Genomic DNA, 20,944 nt, shown 5'->3' with positions numbered 1-20,944 from the left:
TTAGTGATCCTTGCAAGAACTTTAATAAGGAAAATAAAGAAGCAGTTCCACAACCTCAGTATCTTACAATGTCTACAGCGAAAGACAGACAGTACCTCCACCATAGTTGTAAACAGGCACTTTTAACATCCGAGTTTAAAAACAGAATACAGTGATAAGAACAGAATATTGCAATACACATTAAAATAAAGATACTGCAACTGCTATTTCCACAGTTGTATCTCTGAAAAGGCATGGTTTTTCAACAAAATCTCTCAATCTAATTTTTGATTGTATTCCTCGTGTGTTACTCTTAACTTCACAGTTTTAGCAAATCATATCAAATGTTTTACTACAAACTTTTAAGTTATTTTTTTTCTGGCCAGACCAGTTAACATTTATTGTAACATAAAATGATTTAAAAAATCTAATAGAAAAGCAACATTAATAAAATGTCCATATCAGACTAAACATTCAGTAAATGGGCAACAGTGAAATGCATATTACTCACTGTATAGCAAGGACACACTCTAATGCAGGGAGATCATTAGTCCCATTGTGTCCCTGACATGGTGTAGTAATTTACATTAAAGTTAACATTTAACTGGATAACAAGTTCTCTAGAAAGAGTCATTATAAAAGAGTACCAAGAATTTATCACCTTGCAGAAGAAAAAAATGTGCAAGGTTTTATGGATGGATTTTGAAGGTCTTCATCTTTACCTTTTTTAATTAGCAATATTTCCACTTAAAACCCATTTTCTTATTCTTTGCAAGTTAGCTGCAAACTAACTTTTTTTGGACAGCTCTGACGGAGTGCTCAGTTGAAAATATTTGACTATGTTTGCACCATTACAAAATGGAATTAAAAACTGCCTTCTTCAGTTTGAGGTTTGTTGGTGTGAAAGCACTTTAACTGCACTGGGTTTCAGTGATCCATTTCCCTGAGTTTACTCATAATTACTCATACTGTACAATTCTGTGCGCTACTGCCTCCTGATGGCACAGATGAGATAGGGATGAGGCTGTAGAGTCATTCCTAGTTTGGGTGTAAGAGTTGGTTCTGACCCTTGAGGAAATTGAAGAGTAAACCTTTGAAGCAATGTTGTGAAGAACAAGAACATCTCCATTCTCGCCAGATGCTCCCCAAGACAGTGTCTTCTTCCTAGCAATTAAATACACAAAACCATGACTGAAAGAAGCCACTCAACACTGGAAAACAGACAGAATTATTATAGAATGGGAATGTATCAAAGCAGCTGATGGCCTAAGATCTAGTTAGAAAGATCTTGTCATTTACACTCTAGCAAAACAAGGTAGGTTGTGCTTTTGCATATGTTTTTTGTTCAGAGAAAATCAACATAGTACATTCATAGGCTTGTACAAATTACAATAAAGTAAAAAGCTACAGAATAATAATATTATTTTTAGTAGTAGTATAATAAGACACTGTACAGTAGTTGTGAAGAACGATGGGTCTCTATTAACCACTGACAGGTTTTCTGTTAAGTAATATGGAGCGTAAACTTGCCTAATGAAAACGGTGCAAAGGCCTCTCTCTTAATGAAGTTCCCATGACAGTCTAGGAACCTCTCTGGAGAGAACTGCTCGGGTTTGCGCCAGTATTTTTCATCAAAATGAACAGAGTACAGATTTGTTATCACTGTGGTCCCCCGTGGTATTGAATATCCCCTCACAACCGTGTCTTCAGAAGTCGCCCGAAAAATCCCAAGAGGCGCTATGTTGCAGAAGCGCAAGACCTCATGCAGCACAGCTTCGGTAAATGGCATTTTAGGCTTGTTATCTAAAGAAGGTAGCTTGCTCTTTCCAACAACACTGTCTATCTCTTTCTGCACCTTACCTAGGAAAGCACAAGACAATCAGGTTAGCTGCAGCACTTAGCCCACTGTAATCTGTATATCATTTCAGTCATGAATAATGTATGTAATACCCATCTCCATTTACTTTCTGAACTGTTGTTAGAGAGTAATGATCATGTTCATTCAGAGAGAAAGAATTAAGCTTTGTGGCAACTCGCGCTGTCACATGATTTCTTACTGTCACATCCCAGTGAATCACATTACTGTATTTTCAGTCTTGTGATGCAGGGTGTTATACAGTTGTGCTTACCTTGCATGCTTGGGTAGAGAGCCATATACAGCATGGCCCAACGTAATGCGTTAGTTGTTGTTTCTGTCCCAGCAATAATGAGCTCACCTACAGAAAATATTAGATTTTCTTTGGAGTACGAAGCTGCGGGATCACTAGCATTTTGCTCCATCTCATCGAAATAGGCATCAATGTAGTGTCGCGGGGACTGATGCACTCTGTTCCGAGAGAAGCGGTCAATGATCTTCAGCAGGAAATCATATACCTCGGCTGCGTTTCTGAAAAGCTTCTGGTGTTTTCCGAAAGGAAGAATCTTAATCCATGGGAAGGCGTTGTAGAGAAACGCCCACCCGCTGGCAGCCAGCTCGATGTTCTCGCTAAATATTTCGATCATGTGCTGGAAGTCCGTGTCATTGTATGTGAAGCGTTCTCCAAAGATGATGAGGTTGGTTATGTTGGACACGGCGTTCGTGACCAGGTGTTTGGGATTGAAAGGCTTTCCTTTGTAGTCATCGATAGCATCCACAAAAAACATACACTCTTCCGAGATTCTGTTTTCAAATGACTTTTGGCCATAGCCAAAGTATCTGAAGCTGTTGACAGCGAGTTTGCGATGGTCAATCCAAGCCCGGCCATACTTGCAATTAAGAAGCCCTAAATAAAACAAAGAGGAAGGAGAAACAAGTAATAATAATAATTACAAGTAATAGTAATAATTTCAAAATTACATAAAATTAGTTTGCTTAACGTTAATTCTAACTTTTGTTGCTTCTGTAACAGATGAATTAATTAAATGAAACAGAAAAGTAATTTGTCTAAGTCAACAAAACTTAATGCACATACAACATATACTGTGTTCTTAACACTGGCCTGATGACATACAGTAAGGACTGCACACTGAGTTAATAATTATTAGATGTATTGATTTATTTTTGTATGCTTAATTTAAAAGTTAGGAGTTCACTTTTAAACAGTGCTGCCTTATCCCCAGTTTCTGATTTTTAATGTTGAATCTGTTTTGAGAGAGATCAATTCTGAGCTTTGTACTACACTGGATGAGGTTAGAAATAGGACAACACATTTAAATATATATATTTAAAAGAAAGCTAAGTTTTTAAGTTGCACACAAGAGTTCAATCATTCATAAATCATTTTCTTCATGAAGTTTCAAATACATTTCCTTCTTCAGCTGTTTTAAAAAAAAGGAAATAGTTCTGCAATGCACAAGGTTACACAATAATAAAAAGTATTTTTTTTCAGATCCTTAAATTATTTACCAAATAATTTAAAGCTTTGTATAACTGAGAAAAAAAATGTAAATTGCAAATGTCAATATTTTTGTGCACTGCAGTTCAACCTACTCCTCAAAAATCATTTGTCTAATGACATTTTGGACCAAAGTCTTCAACTGTTTAGAAAGACTAAAAGAAAAAAAAAAGGAGCAGTCTTTGGACTAGCTTCAAAATGCATGTCTGAAATCACATCAAAAGATGACTGTACAGTGCAATAGACTTGTTGTTCAAAAGTTCTCTGCAGGATGTGGTGATGTCAGAATAGGAATGTTCACTCCAAGAGGTTCCAGAGTCTGCAGAGAACCTCGTCTTTAGATCAGTTCTCATTCCGTTTGTTTACAGGAAGCATTTATTTCATAACATTGAGGTCAACATGTACTATATAAGTACATTTTGACTGGAGCAAGATGATATGAAAAACAAAATAATGACAAAAGCACAATCAAGTTATAACTGCACTGCACTCAAGAGACCCCATCAGGGTATTATTTGTTAAATGCCTTCTTTGCATAAAAGATAATTCGTTATTTTAATATTAATTTCAATTTAACATTGTGCCTCAACAAATATGTCTTTACTGGTGTCTTTAGCCTAAACATGACTTTGGACTATTAAGGATGTGTTCTGTTGCTAAGGTGGCACACAACATTTAAACATATCTTGGCTCGATGCCTCTTACTTTATTTTGGGGTATCTTCCTCTTTTGCAACAAGCGGACCTTCCAGTTAAAACAAAGGGCAAAACTACAATAAGAGCATAGTCAAGACATGGCTACATTGCATTGAAGAGTCCCTAGACGAGTTAGGGCAAAACCGGTCTGTAACTGCTGAATGTTTTGTCTGCTTGTTTATGAGTCAAGACAATAGACTTGTCTTTTGTGATTTCAATGAACTGTATCTGCACATACTGTATACAGCGCTTGTACAGAAATGTGGAGGGCTCAAATAACAATAATAATAGTCATGTGAAACTTGCACCATCGAAGGATTAATTCAGATATACAAATGAGACACTAAGAACACATTACCATGGACAATGACAGGACAAACTGGAGGGTGCTGCACTGACTCACAATGTCATCATTACTTGTGTCTGTGATAGCTGGAAAAACTGGAAGGACACCGCACACAGATGCTGAAACTGATCTGTACCCACTATCATGTACCATGGAAAAATTATTCCCCATAGTCCTACCTGTGTGCAAACCAAATTTCATTTCTTCACTTCTTCCCACTTCTCATGATACAGTGTCTGAATAGACCATTCAAGTTTACAAGCTGGGATTGACTCATGAATTACTTTCAAGCTGTGTTTTTAGTGCTCACAGTCAACAGAGGGATCATAACAAATAACAATGAAGAATTTGCACATACCTCCCATTTTGGTCATCTTTTTAAATAAAGGCAGAGAAGGTCTATCTGCAAAAATTTCACTCTGGTGTGAAAGACACTCTTTAATGGCATCGTAACCATTAAGCACAACTGCTGATATGCCACCCAGGTCAAGACTAAAAATCTTTAAAAAAATAAATAGTACATAGATGAATAATCACAACTGACCATTACACAAAGCGCTTTGGATTCATGCAAATTGATACTATCATCATAATATGTCGGTTTCTGTATTGTTGCGATACATATTGACTTTCCACCTTATAACACTGTCATAAAGTTAGAAAAACAGAGATCTTATTGATATACAGTATTTTGTTTTACAGAATTTATGTCCTTCATTTTGAATAGCTGTATGCAATACAAATTGTGTATATGTATGCAAAGAAACAGTGACAACATTATCAAATGTCTATTTTCATTGCCAGTGGTGTGCGATATTATTCCTTTAAAGTTTAGAATACTTTCTTTACCACGATGATAAAAGTTCTGAGAAGAGCAAACTCAGCAGTTCTGGCTTCAAAATGCTTCCAGGCATTTTGCAATGCCAAAATTGCATTTTTTTCTAGTACGAGTAGGCTGATGAAATTTAAGAACATAATTTAGATGATCTTAGCGTTAACCTTTGACACACTTGAAAGACAAAAGATGCTTTGTTGCCATGTTGAATCTCTAAAACACCGTGTCCCTGCAATGCTATGAATAATATGATTCTACAGACTAGTTTACAACATCATGTACTCAGGGGACATTAGGACGGCGATTCGCAAACCGGGCACGGCACTCAGTGATTAAGAGTATTAATAACACAGTACTTTATTTCTTCGGTAAGTGAAGTTGTCTACAGTATATCTGTTTCTTTCTCGTGTCTTGATGAAATAAATCACGATCTGGAATAAATGTATGGCTGCCGTCTGTAAAGTTCTACCTGTCCGTAGGTTTCACTCTGTTTCTTCATGTAGACGTGCGGCTCCGAAGCGAGAGACAGGATATTCCCAATTAGAGGCAAAGGTGTAGGTCCCAGAGGGAAACCTCTGGGTCTCCTCTGCTTAGCAAGCTGACGGATCAGCAGGAAAAACAGAAAGGTAACTACCAAACTGCCGAAAGCAACGAAAGCCTGCCTGGATGACAGTGACAGGAGAGCAGTCACCCCTGCCGTTACCATTTTCAATCTGTATGAACTAAAGCCGTTTCACAAATTAATCTTCACTCTCCTTATAGCAAATATTGCTATACACTGCATCACGTTCTCCGGCACACATGTTGTAACAGTGCCCGCCTCTAGTTCGCCAAGATTGGTTAGGCGAAGTAAGGTTTCCTTACTACTGATGAACTTTGATTAGAATGTGGAATTGTCAGTCAGTGGAACATAACTTTAGGAAAACGGAGCTGCTTTAACTGTAAACGGTCGGAAGAATAAAATGTACTGTAGACAGTCTGAAATGTTCTTGTTTTGCAATGAAATGGTGAGCTCAATTCGAATAGTTCTCGCGTGTTGCAAAAGTAGTATTTGTTCCTGTAAATAACACATTATAAGGTCCTGCAGTTTTTGATCTCCTTGCCCAGTAATATTTATATAATACGCTAAGACCCCCCCCCCCAAAAAAAAACATCTGTTACAGAAACAACAGTGGGAAGTAGTACACAGGGGCTCTGGAGTCACAGCCAGAGAGTTATGGGTTCAAATCCAGGGTAGGAGGCTACTACTGTACCCTTTAGCAAGGTCCTCCAATCAATGTTCTGTTGTAAAAGAAGGACATCTCCAGGTCATCACTGTACATCAGAATTGTTGTTTCCTTATTTAAAATTAATTTTAAGTAAAGGATTGTATTAAAAACAAATAAGTGAAGCTACCTTCAGAAGTAGAGAAACACCTACACCCACAAGATTGAAACAAGCAGTAAAACCTGTGTGATGGGTTATCGAAATCCTAGACAACTTTTCACAATGGCTATACTTTGACTAACTATATTTAAAGTATATAGTTTTCCTTTGTGTAATATTGTGACTAATTATATTTACAGTATATAGTTTTCCAGTGTATAACATTGTAGGTCTTACAAACTCCTGTACTTCAGACCTAACACTGCACTATAACATATTAAGGCATACCTGGACTAGTCTGGACTTTACCTACTACCAAACAAGAGTAAAGAATTAAAATCTGCTATTTAAGAATTATTACTCACTGAATATGTCCTAAACAATTGCATGGATTTCATTTATCATTGTGATACTAGGTATGATAAGTGGGGTACACTTGTAAGTTGCTTGCCTTTAACAAAAAATTGTCTTTTTTGTGATATGCTCCTGGCAGAACTAAAGATTGGAGTTGTTTGCCTGTGTCTTTTACTGTGTCCTGAGTACTATTATAGGGTCTCTGTTTAATGTCAGGCAGACAGATTAATTGCACTAAACATTGACCACCAGTGTTGCTTTTTTCCATGTCAAGTGTCTTTAACCAGTCATACTGTATTGTGTACTAAACATTTAATTTCTAGTTTGATTTTTAAATCTTCATTAGCTGAAATACATAAATCACCGCAGTGGCTGGCGACAGGTCACATGTTTTAATTGCCTTCAACTTAACCTTCTAAAAGACCTGCCAAATTTGAACAGCATTAATAAACTCCTACACAGCCCTTGAAATTATGCCAAAAGATGGAGTTTAGTAGAAAAAAAACGTGCTTTCTTTATTCTCGTTTCACCTCACTTCCCTTTCTCTCAAATCCTGACCTATTGTGTTTGATTGATTCACTATTCTCCTGGGTGGAAATGGTGGAAATGTTAACGAAACCCCTTGTTGAATGTAAGCACTACCATGTTCCCTTTGGCATGCAAACAGATTTTGTTAAATTTCCTGTTCACTGACTTTCTTTGAAATTGTTCCTCATTAGCACAGATGACTATTTACTGTGCTGCATATCCTTAAAACTAAACCAGCTGGCATTTAGCTTTCATATCCAATACAATAGTTTTCCATGGGTTTCTTTTAATGCACTGCTCAATATAGCATTAGACTTTATTACAGAATGTATTTTATGAAAAAGAAGGTGTCAGGATCCTAGATCATTTTCATGAAGCAATATTAAAATCAATATTCATCAGAAGAATCATGCCAAAGTATAAGCCACATTACAATAGGGAATAGTGAAAGTACCACAGAAGAGGTTTACAGACAGTACAACTGAGCAATCAACACATTTTAAATACCATTGAGCTAAGACCCCACAGATAATGGACTCAAAGCACTTTCATGCATTAATGTGAAGCTTCTGAATTGACACAAAACTAAAAATGTCCCAGAAAACAAAAAGACAAGAAGCCTTACTAAATGAAGAAATTGCACTGTAAGGGGTAAGCAAAATTCAATCACAATCCTAACCTGATGCACGTTTGCAAGCAAAACACAATAGATTATAACCGATTTTCTTAAAATTGTGAGTGATTCACTATGACTTCATTGTCCATTGTTTATTTACTATAAATCATAAGCAGTACAACTTACTTACTGCAGCTACACTTATCCTGTTGCCTTAATAATGATACAGCTATATGCCTGCTTCTGCTACAAATTCAATTTCCTGAGATACTGATAGAGCTAATAGTAATAAATGCGTCTCTTAACCCATAGCAGTACTTTTTTTTTAAATCCAATGCTTTCAGGAGAGCCTTCATTTCATTTTAGTAAGTGTTCAGGTGTGATGAAAAGTTTTGTTTTCATACAGAAGGATAATCTAATAAATGCACTTGAGACATGTCTCTACTGCTTCATATTAAATCTGTCAAATTTAAAAATGAAAACGAGTCATTCTTAACATATAAACATGACAGTCAAATGAACAATGAACATGAATCATGAAAATCTTTTCTTTTATACTATCATCTTCTACCATTTATACATCTGGTAGCCATGGAGATGTGCTTATTTTAAATAATAAAATATTAAATAGCAATATTAAGTAAATAAGTAAAATATTTTTATTCTTGTATACATATGTTAAAATAACACCTTTTAATTCTTTAAGTGGCAAGCCATGTAATTTTTTTTAAATAGCCAAATTATTTTTTGTAGACCTTTCTCTCCCAATATGGCATGACCAGCTGCCAGTCAGTATTGTTTGCTGCAGTGAAGACAATTTACAGACCTGAGAAGTGAATTCTTAAGCCATCTGCCTCTCTTCACATTGCAAAGCAAGTTGTCTATTTTGTGACATGCAGTTCTGCAATTTGTGGGTGTATTTTCTATGTGTGCATGTGTTTGTCATACGCTTTGATCTTAATTCTCTGTTATGTTGAGTCTTTTAACCTGAGAAGATTAGGGACAAGACACCTTTGGTGCATCACCTTTTATATTATATTTGGCAATCTGTCATTAAGTGCATTTAGCTCTTGAAAATGTAATAAAAATCACTTGGAATTGTATGCCATTTTATATTATTATTTTTTTTACAATAATTTGTTGCAGTTTTCATCCACATTTTTATGTCAGAGATGCAATTAGTGAGAGCAGAGACAGCCACATAGAAGTCAGGCTTGGCATGGATTTCTATGAGTATCATCAGCATAGAAATGATCATTTAGACCAGGTGATCTTAATAGCTGACCAAGTGGGAACAGGTAAATTCTGAAAAGTAGGGGTCCAGGATTGATCCCTGAGGAACGCCAGACTTAACAAGTCCAATTTCAGAGTTAAAGCCACCAAGAGAGAGAAAGTGACAGTGGTCAGTGAGGTAAGACTTTAAAAAACCATTTAAGAGCAGTGTCAGTAACAGCAAACACATTCTCCAGACAAGAAAGTGAGATATCAATGTTAACAGTGTCAAAAGCAGAACTGAGGTCAAGAATAATTAGGATAGAAACCAGAAGAAGATCATTAGTGACTTAACCAGAGCAGTTTCTGTGCAGTGAAGTTGTTGGAAACCAGATTCAAGGGGTTCAGAGAGGTTTTCTGCGAAGCGATGGTTATTTAACTGAATTGTAACAGCGTGTTCCAAGAAAGTTTAAGTTGGAAATACGGCAACAATTGTTTAGGATGTCCAGAGCCATATTTATTTTTGTGGCACAGGGTTAACAGCAGCAGGTTTGAAGATCACAGGTACTGTACCACACCAGTGCTCAAGAATTCATTTATTATGGTGAGGAACAATGGGTCAGAGAGTAGTGAACCAGGATTGAAATAAAGCAGTGGGAATGGGATCTAAAAGGTAGGTGGTGGATTTCATATGCGAAAGTCAGTTAACTGAGGCATGCAGAGTCAAGCAGAGAGAAACTAGAGAGAAGAGAACCAGTAAAGCTGGACAAGCAGGGAGGAGTCATGGAGAGAATGTGATGCCAGATGTTGTCAATCTTGGAGCTAAAAAACTCTAAGAATGTCTTACAAAAGTTAGGATGAGGCAGGTAACGTGGTGGGGCAGTTTGGCTTTAGCAGTCTGTTGATGGTGGAGAATAGGTGTCTAGGGTTAGTTATGTTATGTTAGTTTTCAATGATCTACTGTATGAGGCAATCAGAATGAATCAGTTTTAAGTAGTTCTAACAAGGAGCCATTTTATACAGTAGTTTCAAAGAAAAAATACATACAAAGTAATCCAAGACATACCGTTTCCCCCAAATGTAAGCATACCCCTGATGAAATAGGAACAATAAACATTAAATAAAGATTTGCTGACTGGATAATGTTTCTGGTATTAATTAAAAAATATATTATATAATAATCCTAATAGCTTTGAACAGAGCATAGTCATGTTCGTCTATGTGACTTAAATAATTCAAGTTAAAAAAATACATTTAGAATCACATTTATTCACACTCCTCTAGTATTGTGTAAGTCCACCTCTGGTGGGGATTACACTATAAGGTTCTAGCATATACTGTACAGTAAATAAGGAAATATTCCTCAATATAAATTTGCTCCAAGTCTTTTAGCCCTTTTGGTTTCCATTAGTGAACTGCCATCTTGTGTTAGAATCACAAATAAATCAATTGGACTGGAGATTGAGATTGATCCAGTCAAAACATCTACATTCTGCAGATGCAAAAAACCCAGAACAAAAAACAATAAACATCCAAAACATTTCACAGTAAGCTCTCCTTTTTAACGCCAACCATAAACCTGCTGAGCACGTCCAGAAAGCTCAATTTACATTTCCTCTGACTATAATACAATGTTTCAATCCTTCAAATGTTGTCTGGTGAGTTTGAGTTGTCTCATTTTTGGTTCATCATGAGAAGAGGTTTCTTTCTTACCACCCAGCTATGAACTCCACATCCATGCAGGGGATTTGGAGAGGCTGTTGCTTTTGGATTTATAGTCACCTCCAAACCACTTGTTTCACAGCTCATGGTAGGAAGATTGTGTCCTCATCCTGGCAGTGTGGTTACTATATAAGTAGTCTTAAACGTATTAGTAATGGAAACTATAGTGGAAACTGGTAGATTACACGTTTTATCAATCTTTTTATCGTTTTTTCATTTATTACGTCCATTTATAACCTGGGAGAAAGAGGAAACCTTTGGAGGTGGAGGCCTCTCTACAGTTCAGGAGTCTGCCTCTGCTCTTCCAAATTATATACAACAGTAACATTAGAAGAGGATACTTTGAGGCGTAAATAAATGTGAACCAATAGGTTTCTGGAATTCAATTTTGTATCACAAATATGAATTTGTTGTCTGTACTGATACTCTGGTTAAATTTTTAGTTACTATTATAATGCCATTATAACAATTTAAGTGAGGTATTATCCAATCTGGAACCTATTCTGCTATATGAAATTTTTGTTCCTATTTAACCAAGAGTACAAATAAATCTGGGAGCAACTGAAAATGCTGCTGAGGACCTGAAGCACATTCATCTCAGAAAAAAGACTGATGTGGAACATCTAAAACATAACGTCCCAGCACATACACAGATAATACTTTGTCAACACAATTGTTTGTATCTAAAGTTAAGCTGCACTTATTAGGAACCCATATATAAAGTCTAATTACCTCTTGTGCCAGAGAGCCGGATCTGTATAGTATTTTTTTTCCATTTTTAAGGTCTGACTGTAGTTCTGGCATATGTAAATATTAATCCCATCACAACTCAAGTCTGCAGGTGCACAAATGTTAAACATTTTAAACTGATGAAAGAAACACAATAGAAAGAGCACATGTACACACAGATTGATTTGTGATTGGTAAACATTCCACTTTGGGACTCGGACTGATTCGATTTTGAGAGTGATTGATCAGAGAGTTTGCTACAAAGGCTTAAGAGCTGCATGCAGCTTGTTTTTTAAAGGAAATTGTAATTAAGACCATGCAGAGGTCTTGGGCCATGAGCACTTAAGAGTGAAAGATAAGGTTAATTGCAGCATGCCATCCTCTACAGATGTTACTGTCATATACTGCTGGTTATGCTATATTGTTTAAAACCACATTTAAAAGGTAGAGTAGATAGATTTCCCTTCCATATCTATCAGTTACTGTAGTGAGATCAATCACAGCTATATGTTTGATCAATCACAGCTATCTATTGTATATAACTAAATTCGCACTACAATAATGTTTAAATATTTTTGTTTTCGAATCTGAATCAGTTATCTGAATTTATAAAGTTGGCAAAATACACATAGAGATTTAGTCCTGTTTAAGACCACAGGGAATTAGCATTAGATTCCCTACTTCAGAATTGCATTGAGCAGTTCACTGCTGTACAGCTTACCCACATTGTAAGATTTATTATTGGATTTTACCAAGAGCTATGAAAAACAAATTGAATGGATGAACAGTTACATATTGCATGTTTTTTTTTTAGTTTCAAGACTGTATTTACAGTTCTATATGTACCTATAAGGGATATATACTGTACATTTATATTGCATCATCCATCAAAATAAGCTTACTATGCTTATTTTACATTGGAAAAATGACTTCTGATACAGTAGTTCAATAAAAATGTAAATAATGTATAGTGCTGTTTAATTGACCATTCTGGATGAATCAGGTAAGACTTTAAAGCTTCATTGTTGAATATCTGTGTTGCAAAATCAGGGGTTAAGTGAATATTGTAGGAAATAAGTTTGGAATAAGACTCATAGTGGCTAATTCTAATACAGAATAATAAGCAGAGGTTTAGTCCCTATTTGAGCCTCTGACTCTGATGTAGCCTGTTTTTTCTGAAGCTAGATTTACTGGAAAACCGCTTCCGCTGCCATTTGGAACAGAAAACGTGCTGCAAAATTTGTTTCATTGAATTACATTGCAGATTCAGAAAGAACACGTTGTCTTTGCACACAGAGTTAGCATACAAAGATATCACAGAGCATGCTTACAAAAATAAAAAGAAAACAAGCACTTATGTTTTTTAAAAGAGATTATGTAAATGTCAAAGAATCAAATACTGATTATTTGACAAGATGAAAAGATATTCCTCAATAAAAATAAATAAAAAACCTAGATACACAGCTTAAGCCCTTATTTATGAATGAGGGAAGTAAAATACTTATTTCATTCATAAGACTCTGACATCACTTCAGATCGAGAAAACATCTTTAAGAATAAGGCAATAATGTCCATTTGGGAGGATAGAAGGATACAAAAATAAGAATAGCTGGAAAAGGTTACAGTATTGACTTTAAAAATGTCTTCATTAAATGTATCTTCTTCTTTAATGCCAGATGCAATAGATTTCATTGAGAAATAGTCATATCCATTTCTCCCTCTCCATGAATATATATAATAATTTTGCCTCCTTTATCCTTATTTAAAGGACATATTGTCTATTAAAAATGATACATAAATTGATTTTTTATTTTGATTTAGTTAAAAGAAAAAATGTGCACTATTCAATTTTTATACATATAACATATATTAAAAATGAATGTATGCAATTGTCATATAAAGGCACAAGAAACAAAAACATTTGCATATGTTTATGTAGTGTCAATATTCAACAAACAAGGTTGTTAACCGATTTATATTTATTGAAAATTGTAAATGTATGTTTAGATGATGTCTGATCAACATGTTTCATTGAGAAGAGTTTAGACATTCAAAGGAATTTCCTAATGATAAGACCGTTATTATGTTTTCAGTTTATCCTTAATAACCTCTTTGTACAACTGGTCACTTACTGAAATCCTAAAACAGCTTGCAGGAAAATTAACAGGGAAAATCTACTTCATTTTTTGCATCTCAGTGAGCTGCTATGTGCTCTCATTCAGGAATTGTATATAGGCTGAAAACATAACTCTAAAAACAGGTTGTTACTAGTTTCCCTAAAGAATGGGTTCTGGACATACTGCACAATAGAATTACATCTTAAATAAAAATAAAGGAATTAGTTTTTATATACCTCCAGTTTACATCACGCTCCAGCAGAGCCTGGATGCCTGCCTGTGTCTAATTCATGTGATTTACTAGTTCTGTCGTCTGCTTAGTTCAATAGCACTAAAAGGCTCATCCACACTAATGGGGTTCTTGTGTGACGCAGAGGAAGCCTTTCTGCTGGAATGCTTTATGATACACTCCCCAATAATGAAAAATAAAAGGAATTAGATGATACCACTCAAAAACAGCTTTATAATTGGCTTAAAACTATTCACATTGTCTGCTGTATAGATATGGATTAGAACTACTAAGGATTAATGCAATTCAAGTAGATAACTGTGAAGAATTATAAGATACATGTTTTCTCAAAACGTTAAGTAAATAATAATTCTAGAAATATACTTACACACCACCATTGAAAACTCCAACAAGCACAGAACTAGCTCCGAGTTACACTCAAAGTAGATTATTTCACGTAAAAAAATAATATACTGTTAATAATAGACAAAATATGTTACCACTAATACCATGCTGTAGTTTAAACCTACATAAAAGAGCTTAATTTCTATCCACTTGACAAAGTGTGATTTTAACTATTTCAGATACTAAACAGTAAAAACATCCTCAGTTGTGGTCCCATATTCAAAAATACACTGAAATACAATTTGTGCACACTGCTGCTTCAAACAAGTCAGTGAGCAGCCTGCTTGTATCGATGAGTATGGATATATGAATGTGCGTCTGCAGTATGCTATGCTCCACAGCAGATGGCTCTGCTAGCAAGTGCTACATCTAGTGCTTATTGATTTGACATTTGAAAAATAGCATGCAATGTTACTTTTTTGGAAACCTATAAAATATTTATTGCATTGGATGATTTCCATGGTCGTTTATTTGATTTGCTCCTGTTTAATTAATGATCTCAAGGTAAATTTAGATATCAAATGGTTCAAATGACTGGCAGATTTTGTGAATGGAGCACTTAGTGACTAAAGAATGACGTAATCTGAGTGCCATATCCCTTGTTAGTGTGGCAGATCCAAGAGATGGGCGTCGATTGGCTGGCCTTTGCAGCCGAAGGCTGTGGTTGGCTGATGGATGATAATTAAACACCTACACAGTGGATACACAAACCTTTGTCATACATATATAGGGATGTACACCTTAACTGCATGCAGCAGAATCAAGAGTTGGTCTACCACTTGAAAGACATCAACCTTACCAGTTTTCTCAGAGGAAGATCTGATAATCAAGACAAGGTAAGCATTTTGTCTTAGCTTTTCTTTATATTGTGATGTACAAAATATAATACACACCATTTTTGGTTCTATGACTTGATGTTATGATAGACAAAATGCTATATGACAAGCCACTTTCATTGCAGCAAATATTCACGTTGTGTGCTATACATTTCAACTGATAAAACAGAATTAAGTTTCAGATTTGAAGAGTTTAAATTTGTAGGGCTACAGTCAGTTATTGTGTATCTGTGGAAGAAAATATATTTGTGTGCATTTGGAAGAAATATTTTTCAATACAGCACATGTCCTGAGAAAACAGCCTGTAGTTCATTAGAGTAATGCACATAATCCCAGTGGGAGGCTTAAAAGAATCAATAATCTTGATGATACTGCTAATGCAATATTCCACTCTTCCTAGCATCAAAACCTGCAAGAAACATTTGGTCTTGAAAGCTGTTAAATTTCTCTTTCTCTCAGTTATGGAGAAAAAAACAAGTTAGAAACAATGCTGTACTCTATAGGTACTCTCTGCTTGTCTTTCACTCGTAAAGCACAATTAAAATACTTTAATGCTTCAGCTTTGAATTATAAAAAGAATACAGAAATGATTTACCATAGAGTAACAGATTGTTTAACATCAAAAAGTGCCAGCCTTTCTTTAAATGGTAAGCACATACTAGCTTTATCCTAATATAGAAATGATAGATGACTTGATAAACAGTCAACACTCTAGAAGACATTTTTACAGATAAAACTATTTAACCAAGTTTGGTTGCCTTGCTTGTACACTTTCCTAGAACTGAATAAAGCAATTGTGAGAAGTTAATTTCTCATTTCTCAGTATTTCAGGAATACCTGTAAAGCTAATTAGCAAACATCTTTATCTGTATTTATTAAAGATCCTGTTAATGACCCATTAAATTCCAAGTGTTTTTTTGGGAATATATATACAGTAACTGTATCTCCACTATAGGGAACAATGGTTATGTTGAAGATCTCTGCTTTCCTTGTCACCTATGCCTTGGTTATATGTCAGATGTACAGCTCACAAGCAGCTCCAGCCAGGTGAGAATCAATGTACTGAAATATACACATTCAAGAACAGCATAAGCATTATTGAACTTAGAAAGTAAGTAGCCTAGATCTGGAAAATGTTAAGGGAATTGCTTGTCTGCTTTTAAATGTTGAACCTGAACATAAATGATGGGATTCACAGTTTGGCAGTATGTTTGACAATTTCTAGATAAAAAAAGAATTTTCAGATTGTCTTATGGATACACCTACTTAGGCTTGTACCCTATTCAAGATCATGGACATAGACAGCAACTATCGACCAGAGAAAACTTGAGAAAAAATGATCTCCCTAGTCATGATTTAATATACAGTACATAATGTAAATTACTGTAGAAGACTTAAATAATGTAAAAAAAATGAAAATTGATTTAAGTGAAAAAGAAAGCCTAATTATGGCAAGTGCATTTTCACAGAACACATTTACAAAATTAAAAAAAATGTAAGTAATTTATTCAGTAAGGTTAATAACATAAAACACAATAAGTCACTGCACACTCATAGTGCTTGCTACAATATTGATTTTCCCATAAATTCTTACTTGGCTACCTCTCAACTTTTTTAAATGGAATACTTTTAGCAGATTGTTGTGTTGTTGGCTGAGATCCCTTTTAACAGGAGCCAGTTCCTTTTAGCACTAACAATGTTCTATCCAAAATTGCTATTTCTAATCTTACGGTGGTAATGTTGAGCCATTCTAATCAGCATCATTAACTTTTTGCCAGCAGACCTGGTTTAGAGTCAATGACAGACCGTGTCACACTCAGCGACTATGAAGCTCGGAGGTTACTCAATGCTTTAGTAAAAGAATTTGTGCAAATGACAGCAGAAGAACTGGAGCAACAAGTGAATGACGGAAATAGGTATGAAATTTTGTATAGCTCTTTGCTAACTTTGTTAACTTATTCATACTAAAGTACATAATGAGCATAAATTCTGTTAAGATCATATTTGCAGTTTCAAACCAATATATTTGCCTTTTTGTTTTTGTGCAAAATAGCCAGAACATTAACTTGACTAAGACATTTTCAACGGTCAAATGCTATTTGTTTAACTTTTATTCTTTTCATGCTGTTAAGAAAAAAAACTGCACAGCTTCCTAAAGCAGTTTGTGCTTCAGATTTGTGATTAAAATGTTCAGGATGTAGAGGTATGTGTTCATAATTTAGATGTTCGATAATGCACAAGGAAGGAATAAAAATAATGGCATTTAATTCTCTGTCATATTCTTTTTTTGTCTGCATGGAATAATTTTATTTTACAAACAATTTTAGAGAGCTTGTTTGCCTGCTGAGAGCCTCAAGTATAGAATGCCTAAGGGAATGGATGCATGATCTCATTTATTCCAAGAAGAATGGTGTGCATGATAAAAAAACATGTCAATGTTCTTGAAGCCAAAACAAAATTAAAGGGACAAAGGCATGATTATTGTAATTTTCCCTACCCTTTAGACATGCATTTTGTAGAATAGAAACCAGAGTGATGGTAACAAGGAGACGGTGCATGATACTGTATTTGCCTGTGATGAGAGAAGGTGTCTAGCTTTAATGGAGAAACTGAGCATGCATGTGCATGCACTTCTTTTTTATTATGAGCTTGTCTCTGCATGTTGTCTTTTTCTACAGCCTGGATAGACCTATTTCCAAGCGCTGCTCCAATCTGAGTACTTGTGTCCTGGGCAAACTGTCGCAGGAATTGCACAAATTGCAAACTTTCCCTCGCACTGACGTCGGAGCAAGCACGCCTGGCAAGAAAAGAAGCGTTGCGAGCGGGCTGGAAAATGAACGCTATGCAAACTATGGAGAAACATTTGACAGCATCTAAGAATCTTACTTTCCTTTTTCCCGCTCCCTTCCTTTTTTTTAAAAATCTTGATGCATGTGGATCGACCCTGCTTGATTGATTTAAAGCCCTGATTGCATACCTTGTTAGTTTCTTTTTGACCCCCTGTTGATTTGGCAGAGAATCATACTAGAAAGATACATAATTCAATTAAACACCAAACAGTATTTAAAAAAAAAACAAACACACCGAAGATTAGTTTAAAACAACTGTTTCCTTCAGGTCGTATTTTTTCTGATAACGTAATATTGCTTGACTTCTCTGGTAATAACATTAGTCATAACAACGAGAATCTTAAGAATAATAAATGCTTCTTTCATGCGTGACTATGTTTCTTGTTTAATAAACTTATTTTTCTACCAGGAAAAATTCTTTCTCCTTTATTTAAGTGTAAATAATATTAATATGTATGCAAAATGAGTTTACAGTTGGCCAATTAAAAACAGGGAGTAATTCAAAGTCAAACTATGATCTTATAGTGGTATTTAACTGAAGTAGCAAACAGTGCACCTCACAGTAAGCTAACAAATTACAGAATAGGGTCCTCTAGATCCTCAAGATGGCTTTCAGGTAAGATTTATGTATTATATAAATAATTTGTTTTGAAATGAATCCGGTAAATTAAAAAAATGAACAAATTTAAACAAATCAATATAAACTTATATGTTAGTTGTAGTACATGTGCTGACTCTTATATTTGATTCAACATACTTTATACAAGGAATGTTTTTAAAAGTTGGCTTGGTATTGGATTTCACCATTTTGAAACTGTGCTCGCCTATGATTTCCTCTCAGAAAGCAAATAGCTGATCCTTGTTTTCCCTTTCTTAAAGCAGCGTTACAGCACAGAAACGAGCCTGCAATACAGCCACATGTGTCACTCACCGCTTGGCAGATTTCCTGAGCAGATCAGGAGGCATGGGCAACAGCAACTTTGTGCCAACCAACGTGGGATCCAAAGCATTTGGGAGGCGAAGGAGAAACATTCAAATGTGAAATCCGAATGCTCTTCAGGGATATGGTAAATGGATGGCACTATGGAGTGCTAGTCTCCCTTGCTTGCACTCTCTTTATCACTGTTAGTGTTTCGCCCTTGCTCGGTTTTCTCCCTTTTCCTCTCTCCTACTCCTCTGCATGATGCCTGTTTCATTCTGTCACTCACTCTTGCTCTCCCGGTGCTTACTCTTGATCTGTGTGCACCATAGCCTCTGCTCGTAATTCACTTTACTTGGTGAATCCATTATCCGTCTCAATTGCTCAGCCACAAGAACCATTTGCAGCGCACATACTGTATCACCTTGTATTCATAAGCCATTTTTTCTTGAAACCCATAGGTTTTCTCCCATTTGAAAACTGCATAAATGTGATACAGAGCCACGATTTTTCATTCAGGACCTCACAGAAATACCTTTAGTTGCTGTGCTGAAACAGAAAAAAAAGATACTAAAATCACAACCTCATTAATGCAAATGCGAGATCATGCAGAAAGAGAAATACAACAGGAATACAAGTTTTGTAGATAACTCAAATTAAAAAAAAATATTTCAAACTATAATGTCTAATAACCCTGAATCAAATATGTTAATGTTCGAGATGTACAGATTGTTCATGTGCAGCCTGCTGCTTGTTAATTTCATTACATTTTGTGTTTTTCTTTTACAGATCCACACTCTCAACAAAGCAGCATTACATATCTTTTGGAAAAACGAAAACCCTGTCTTCAACTCTCATACTTAATCGAGGAATGGCCTAGAGACCATAGGATTGACTTCTCATCCTCCTGATGTTCTGAATATTTATATTTGCTTTTGGCAAAGAGATAAAAAAAAATGAGCACTTCAGTTCTGTATATTACACGTAAATCCTGAATTCAAAACTATATTCATTTTTATATGCAACTCTATTTCAAATAAAAACAAAATAGCACTGGTTATTTATTTAGTTTTTGGCCTAGACTGCATTTGTACAATGTGATCCACGCTACTCAAACCTGTCTCAGCAGTGCTCTAAAGAACCTCGGGGACTACATTAAACTCCGCCTTCTCTTGGCTTCCCTGTAAATGGCTGTGTCTTGTGCCTTGATGTAAAACACTTTACATAACATGATTGTACATTATGTTAAAAAAATCAACTCAATATTGTAACAATTGTGAATTTCAGCAAGATTAAAATGTATTTTAGATACATTTGGGTCGGGATACTTGTTTTATTGCAAAGACTTAAAGTGATTGAGGTTACTCACATCCAAACAAGATCGCATCCCTATTAGTCTTCTAACCAGAATTCTTTAAGCTAAATTGATAGTGCCTGATGGAAACAGATCTCTTAACCCAACTTCTTCACTTAGGATGATTATTATACAACCAGTCCAGAATAATAGATATTTGTACACTGGGCTTTTGCCAGTGCACGCACTGGAAAATCTAAAATGCCTCCAGTAGAATTGGAGCTATAATTAGATATGAAAGCTATCTAAAATAATTTCCTTTTTAGGGCTGGCAGTCTGATCTTAGACTCTTTTTAATTGTAAAACTGGATAAAGGTTTTAAATGTCCACGATGCACCTTTCTAAATCCATATTTTGCTTGATCCAATTCATTGGATTAAATACTTTAAGGATATGAAACATGTATTCTACAGATCTATAATATCTGTAGAAAAGACTATTTACATACAACAAAATATGAATCATAATAATTAGCTCATA

The 20,944-nt window shown here is 35.3% G+C and overlaps 2 protein-coding genes across 7 annotated transcripts; one reads left to right on the top strand and one right to left on the bottom strand.

The window, feature by feature from the left end:
- cyp2r1 (cytochrome P450, family 2, subfamily R, polypeptide 1) lies at positions 1-6,055 on the bottom strand. Its single transcript, XM_088611617.1, has 5 exons — positions 5,699-6,055; positions 4,753-4,894; positions 2,109-2,741; positions 1,506-1,839; positions 1-1,139 (listed from the first exon to the last, which is right to left on the bottom strand). The coding sequence occupies exons 1-5, from the start codon at positions 5,933-5,935 to the stop codon at positions 965-967; spliced, it is 1,521 nt and encodes a 506-aa protein (XP_088467743.1). The 5' UTR covers positions 5,936-6,055; the 3' UTR covers positions 1-964.
- Positions 5,462-20,421, top strand: calca (calcitonin/calcitonin-related polypeptide, alpha). Of its 6 annotated transcripts, none has more exons than XM_088611622.1 (6): positions 5,466-5,597; positions 15,113-15,342; positions 16,298-16,389; positions 17,121-17,258; positions 19,071-19,258; positions 19,900-20,421. In XM_088611622.1, the coding sequence occupies exons 2-5, from the start codon at positions 15,256-15,258 to the stop codon at positions 19,231-19,233; spliced, it is 480 nt and encodes a 159-aa protein (XP_088467748.1). In that variant the 5' UTR covers positions 5,466-5,597; positions 15,113-15,255; the 3' UTR covers positions 19,234-19,258; positions 19,900-20,421. The 6 variants fall into 6 exon arrangements, with proteins under 6 accessions (XP_088467745.1, XP_088467747.1, XP_088467748.1 ...); XM_088611624.1 differs by having other exon boundaries at positions 5,467-5,597; positions 17,124-17,258; XM_088611623.1 differs by having other exon boundaries at positions 5,467-5,597; positions 19,074-19,258.
- The last annotated feature ends 523 nt before the right edge of the window (positions 20,422-20,944 follow it).

Source organism: Lepisosteus platostomus, chromosome 18, assembly GCF_059453375.1.
Source record: "Lepisosteus platostomus isolate fLepPlt1 chromosome 18, fLepPlt1.hap1, whole genome shotgun sequence".
Classification (NCBI taxonomy): Eukaryota; Metazoa; Chordata; class Actinopteri; order Semionotiformes; family Lepisosteidae; genus Lepisosteus; species Lepisosteus platostomus.
This window is presented reverse-complemented; position numbering and strand designations above follow the sequence as displayed.